Source organism: Alligator sinensis, unplaced genomic scaffold, assembly GCF_000455745.1.
Source record: "Alligator sinensis unplaced genomic scaffold, ASM45574v1 scaffold159_1, whole genome shotgun sequence".
NCBI classification, from domain to species: Eukaryota; Metazoa; Chordata; order Crocodylia; family Alligatoridae; genus Alligator; species Alligator sinensis.
The window spans coordinates 1,449,196-1,455,714 of NW_005842222.1; the positions used below are offsets into that span (position 1 = coordinate 1,449,196).

A 6,519-nucleotide genomic window follows, 5' to 3' on the forward strand; every position below is an offset into this window, starting at 1 on the left:
TTCTTGCGCTTCTTCCACTTGGCGCGGCGGTTCTGGAACCAGACCTGCGGGAGCTAGCGCGTCACCCCGCGGCCTGCGAGTCCCTGCGCCAGCGTGCACGCGCGTCGCCTGCCCCCGCACACACGCGTGGGCACACACACGTATACACGCACACGTATAGACATGCACACCCATATACAGGTACACACATGCTCGCACACATATACACACGTGCAAACACACACATACACATGCATACACACTTGCTCGCGCACACATATACATTCACACACACGAACACACACATATACACACGCACACATATAGACAACCAGGTACACACACGCATACATGGACACAGACGCATGCACACACATACACATGCACACACATGCTTGCACCTATGCACCCACACATAGACACATGCTCACACACGCGCGCACACATACACGCACACATGCGCGCACACATCACACGCGGACGCACGCATGCACGCACACACTCTTGGGGCCACGCTAGGGAGGGGGCATGGCCTGGATGCTCTCCCTGCCGGCCGAGGCGCACCCAGCCTCCCTCTTTCCTTCTGAAAACAGCAAAGGGAGGGTTAAAGGGGGGAAAGGAGCCCTGGGTTTGTCTCCCCCCCGGGCCCCGGGCACACCGGTGCTAAGCAGAGTAGCTGCGGTCAGCCCAGACTCCCCGCAGGGCGGGAGCTGCCCGCTGCCCACCTGCTCCGGCAGCCCGCGCCGGCCCCAGCACTGCGGGCCCGTGACCGATGCAGGAGGCCCCGGCTCCCACGGCTCTTTGTGCTCTCCCAAGCCCCGAGCCTGGAGGCCCTTCGCGCCTCTCCCCACAGCTCCAGTCGCCGCCCCGCGGCTCAGCGCGAGCAAGTGTCCGCTCCGGGCGCCGCGGGGCAGGGAGGCCCGGGCCAGCGCCGGCCCTCTCAAGCAGCGGGGCAGGAATGAGGGATCCACTGCACCCCGCCTCACCCCCCAGTAGCGGTTTAACAACTCGATTCCAGTAATCCCGGGGAGGAGCAACGAGCTGTTTCTGGGGCCTCAGGGTACGCAGCAGAAATGCTGTCTGAGCCGCCCCCGCCCCACCCCGGTCCTGAGAGGACGTGACCTGCAGAGGCTGCCCGGCCCACGCCCCGGCCGGTTTGGCAAGACAGAGCGCGTTGCCGAGGAAAGATACTTGCCAGGAAAGCCCTCACTCCCTAGCCTCTGCCTCTACCTGGCCTCTTCCTCTTCCTCTTATTCCCAGCTCCGAGGCCGCCCCACCAGCTGCCGCCTGATGGATGACTGGAGCTGCAGGAACTTTTCTACTGCAAGGGATCAATGTGTCTGCCCGGGATTGAGCTGTCTGAGGGCACCTTCGCTCACAACGAGGCGAATTTGTGTAAAAGGGGGGGAGGGATGCACCGGTCCAGTGCTCCTGACCCTGCGGAGGAGAGCTCCTGGCTGCGCATAAAACCCAAAGGCCTGTGTGATCGCAGGGCGATTGCGCAGGCAGACTCCCGACCCCGGTTTCACCACCCGAGATCGGGGGCTGCTCCGTGAGCCGGAATCGCTCAGCCCCGACCTCCTGCGTGAAACCAGGCGGCAGGTGTCTTCAGCAAGCAGGCGCTTTGCTTGGACGTGAACCCACTGGGGAGAGCGGATCCGTGGGTTTCCTTGTATTGCATTAAAAAGATCCTGGGCTCTTAGCAAGGGGAGGGTGGGAGGAAATGGGTGGACTGGAAATCCAGATTCGGACTATGCCAGGCCCAGAACTTGCTGGAGTTCATCATGTCACACTGTAAACCCGGGCTGAGAACTGTGCACGGCCATTAGCGGAAATGAACAGCTGTTAAGGAACTCAGTGTTAGATGAATAATCGAAAAATCGTGTTCAATTATGTTTTAGGGTTAATAGTTAAATTGCGGCTACAAAATCTTTTATGTTTCATGGTTTACTGGTGTTGTAAAGAATCTCCATCAGGTCTGCTCATAGCTGCGGTGCATATGCTTTTAAAATGTGAATGTTTCCAGTTGAAACCTGGTGCATGACAGATTAAAACACAGAGAAAACCTGAGGGAGATTTTGAGAACGTACACTTGACAGCTCTGGAAATATATTAACCACAGGCACTGAGCAACTTTGGACTCTTTTTAAAATGCAGCTACCCCCTGAAAATTATTAATACAACAGTGAGAATCTAATGGAGGTTGGAATCTAAAAATTTACCCTGATGTTATCTGCTGTTACAGTAATATAGACATAGTGTAAATGTATTTTAAAATATATAGCCCGTTTAATTCCCCAGCTATAAATGGGCTAGAAATAGAGAGAGAAGAGGAGAGGATATCTTTTTTCTCCAGGAGCCAAAAGCATTATGAAGATCTCATTGGAATCCAGCGGATGATTAATGTGAAGATTTGGTAGGAAATCTGGAGAGCTGTATTAAAGCTCAGATCTCAGGTTCATTTCGATCAGCCAGCCGTGAACTCTGGGCCGAATTCATTACACTTTAATAGTGCTGGGAGAGGAAGAAAATGCAATTTCTCATTCCATTAGAAAACTAGAAAATACTCTCAGCTTGTCCCCTATTAAGATGTGGCAGGTGACAGGACCGTTGTGGGGGACACGGTCAATGGAATTACAACACATTATTTTTGTTCGTATAAAATATTGAAAGGCAAGCCTGGCTGTGCAGAAGTTATTTCACTGATTTGGTTTTTATGTAAATAAAATATTGAAAGTTAATTAATCCGTGCTAGAGACTAATGATTATGCTTATTATATTGCATTTGATCGCGTAATTTGCATGATTCTCGCATTGCTGCTTAATAAGCCATTCCAGGTTATAAATAATTCTGAAATTGGTTTCTAATAATGGCATGCTATAAAAAGAATGGTTTTATTACACCAGCCTGAAAAGCAGAGCGATATCAGACGTGGAATAGGGCTCTCTTATAAGCACCACTCGCTTTAATAATTATTTAAATGTATCACATACATTAAATATAGATCTAAAATGGGGGAAAGAAGTAATTTATTCCAGCATCTCAAACACTTAAAAACATACACAGACGCTATAAATTAACAGTTTGTATCATTCCTTAATCAGTGTGAACCCCACGTACAGCAAGGAATGTGTAGGCAATCTGTTAACTATAAAGAAAACTATAAAGTACTCGTATAAGAACATAAACCAATTACTATTTAATTTAAATTTGGTCAAGGAGCAATGATACAGTGAATTGTGAAGTAAATACATTTGACATAAATTATTTTTGCATTAGATTACATAATGTTAATCATTTTGAAGTGTTAATTAAGAAGGGTATGTTGATCTGATTACTTTTTAAACTAGAGAACATTATTGTAAAAAAATATTTAAATTGCCACCCTATTAAACTGTTTTTATCAGCAGTCTCGAGCCATTATCATTGGTTTAGGATTATGCTGAGTCTATTAAAACACTTTGTCTTTCTTCCTACGAATTTCTTTGATGTGCTTTTGGAAAATAGCTATTTCCATTATCTATTTTACATTTTATTTCGTCTACGGCACTCCTAATATTGAAATTGGTATCATTAACCTTTGGGAAACCCAATAAAGTTTAATAGACCTCGTTTTCTTTTTTCATAAAGTCCGTTGTCCAATTATATTTTATTTGTGAATCTAATTCCTAGTTTAATTTAAACTAATTATCATCTTGTGTGAGTCGAGTAAAATTGTTTTCCTGTTTAAAACAAACGCATATGCATTCTGCTACATACAAGAATACAGCTCCTTTTTATGTAACGTTAATTCACTTATGATTTTTTAACATATCTCTTTATTTAGCTTGTCGGTCTGGGCTTGCCGTGAGAAATTTTGGAGAGGAGCACGATTAAAATAAAAGCGAGTTCACAAGGTCATCATGCCCAGCAGCAAAAGCACTTTCGACCAGTAATTACAGCGTGCATGTATTCATTTCTCAGAGACTAGCTCAAAAGCCCACACAATAACACTTAATTGCTAAAATCGTTTTGCGTAGGAATCTGTTGGTTTTTACCCATCTCGCCCGCTTCCACTTTCCTGCTAAATGTATGTGAATAACCTGTTTGCTGTATGCCGAGCTATATCTTCGTCTACATAGCTATCGAGATATAAATATAGGTCTCACTCGATAACAGGAAATTTAAACTGTTCATTGTTCCTGTTATCCTCAGCACTTATTCAGCATTTGAAACCAAATATGAAGGAACTGAGACCGAAAATGAAATTGCGTTCGTAGACACCCCTTTTTTAGCCAACAATGAGCGTGTAACCAATTGTTAGGGGTTGCTGCCCATTGGCATATTTCAGGCAATCTCGCATAAAGTTCTGGGGAAGACATTGCCGCGGGTCCCAATTGGAGACGTTCAGCACCTTGGACAGCTCACGCCATTCAATTAGATCCGGGTGCACCCAATGCATCGCTCTCGCTGATAAAAGAAGCAGGATCGTATTGAGAGCGAGCGCTTCGTGTAAACAGTGCAAGAAACAGAAACATGTGACTGACTGCCTGAGCCGCTTCTGGATTTCCATTCCCTTTCCCTAGCCACGGACGCCGCTTTCCGCTCGAATTCAGCATCTCCCAGAAAGCCAAGGCGACGGCACTGGTTGTCCAGCGCACCCTGCCACCGGTGTCGCCCCGGGGCAGCCGTCAGTCAGCCCGCTCGCGAGGAAAGGGAGAATGACACGGCGGAGCCGCGGCGCCCTGACTTGCTCTGATTTTGGCTTGGTTGTCTGGTTCGGGAGGAGTCTTTTTGGGATCGCCCGTTGCGAAGGGGAAGTGGTTCCCTGGATGGAGCTACACCACCAAACCTAAGGGCGGATGCGGTTTTAGGAAGCAGAACAATGCCATGCGGGTTGGACTTTATCCCCACCCCCCACCCCCTTTCTAAGCGGGGATCGACTTGCACATTTGAAATAGCTCAACGGTTGCACTAGCAGGACACCGAGAGCTCTCTTCTTCCAGCGGGGTGTCTAGGGAGCCCCGCTGCCTCAGAGGCACCTGTGCTAGGAAGGCTTTGGAAGCCGCTTGTCATTGGTGAAATCAGGCGGTGAGCTAGAGACACAGATGTCACGAGCTGCCTCTTTAGGGAGCCCTGCCTGGAGACCCACGGATCTACCCCCCGCGGAGTGACCCCAGGCCCGGGCTGGGGCCGGCTCCTACCTGCACCCTGGACTCGGTGAGGCCAATCCGGAGGGCCAGCTCCTCCCTCATGAAGATGTCAGGGTAGTGGGTCTTGGCGAAGCTCCTCTCCAGCTCGTTGAGCTGCGCCGGGGTGAAGCGGGTCCGGTGCCGCTTCTGCTTCTGCTGCCCCTGCTGCTGTCCGGGCTGGCTGGGGTTCTGCCCGCCCTGCTGCCCCTGCTGTTTGTCGGGGTCTTTGGCGCTGACTGCTAAGGAGCTGGGGTTGGAGCCCACCGTGGTGATGTCGTCCCCGGGCAGCAGCGTGGCCCCTTCCACCGTGTCCGAGTTGGGAGCCAGGTCCCCCGGGTGCCCCCCCGGGTCGGAGCCGCCGACGCCCAGGCGGCACTTCACAGCCTCCCGGTGGCCCAGCAGCTCGGCCGCATCTTTCATCCCTGCGGGGGCAAAGCAGCCCCGGTCACCGCGCTGCAGCCTGCACCCCCGCCCGCCCCGCACCCGCAGCCCAGCCAACTTCCAGCGCGGGGCAAGCTCCAGGCTCAGCCCGGCCCATGGGGCTCACCGATCCCTCCTTACACCCCAGGGCCAGTGGGGCTCACCCCCCCCTTGCACCCCACCCCGCCTCACCCCAAGCAGCTTCACCGCCCTGTGCCAGATCCGGGCACACTCTCCCGATCCTCGTCCCCATCTGCACAAACGCTTATGTTAAAAAAAAAAAAAAGGGTGGGGGGAGAAAGGCAAATCAAATGAAAATCCCTCCCGGCTGAAGCCAGGCTGGCCTGTCCGGGAGCGCCGGGGATGGGTGGGGGCGACGGCTGAGAGCAGAGGCATGAGGTGCCCGCACCTCGGGTGGATCTACATATTCCATAGGATTTTTTTTAAGACGACGTTAAATCAAATTAAAGCGGGAGCCGCACAATTACTTTGCCAGAAATTAGCCCATTTAGATCGCATTAAGGCAAAACAAGGACCAAATTGTCAATTTCCTGCCTCCGGCTCCTTCCTGCCGCCGCGGCTGCTGGGGGCGAGGGAGCTGCGGGGGGAAAACTCACCGAGCCGGGCGTCCAGGAGGTCGGCGTGAGACAGCATCGCGCAGCGCTCCAGGGCGAAGGCTGGTCCCCCCCCAAATTTTAGCAGCCTGAAGTTATGTAAAATAGATGTGGATAGAAGATATAGGCGAGAAGATATATATAGATCGCCTAAATGAAAGAAAATTCGGTGTGTGGTTAAAAAGGGGGTCTCTTGCATTATAATGTCCTTTAGAGAGACGGGGAGGTGCTTAACACTTCAATGAACCCGTGAGCAGCTCGGCGAAGGGACCAATCAGGAGGGCAGGCTGCAAATGTCAGCGCCCGGAGAGTCCCCACTCCGCCCGCCCGCCCG

General features: G+C 51.2%; 1 protein-coding gene across 1 annotated transcript in view; it reads right to left on the reverse strand.

The window, feature by feature from the left end:
• OTP (orthopedia homeobox) overlaps positions 1 to 6,225 on the reverse strand; it is a 6,617-nt gene extending 392 nt beyond the window's left edge. The window contains exons 1-3 of the mRNA XM_006027086.1: positions 6,189 to 6,225; positions 5,164 to 5,573; positions 24 to 44 (exon numbers count right to left, since the gene is read on the reverse strand). Of these exons, the coding sequence (XP_006027148.1) occupies positions 24 to 44; positions 5,164 to 5,573; positions 6,189 to 6,225 (468 nt within the window). The remainder of the gene's footprint in view (positions 1 to 23; positions 45 to 5,163; positions 5,574 to 6,188) is intronic.
• Positions 6,226 to 6,519: the final 294 nt, after the last annotated feature.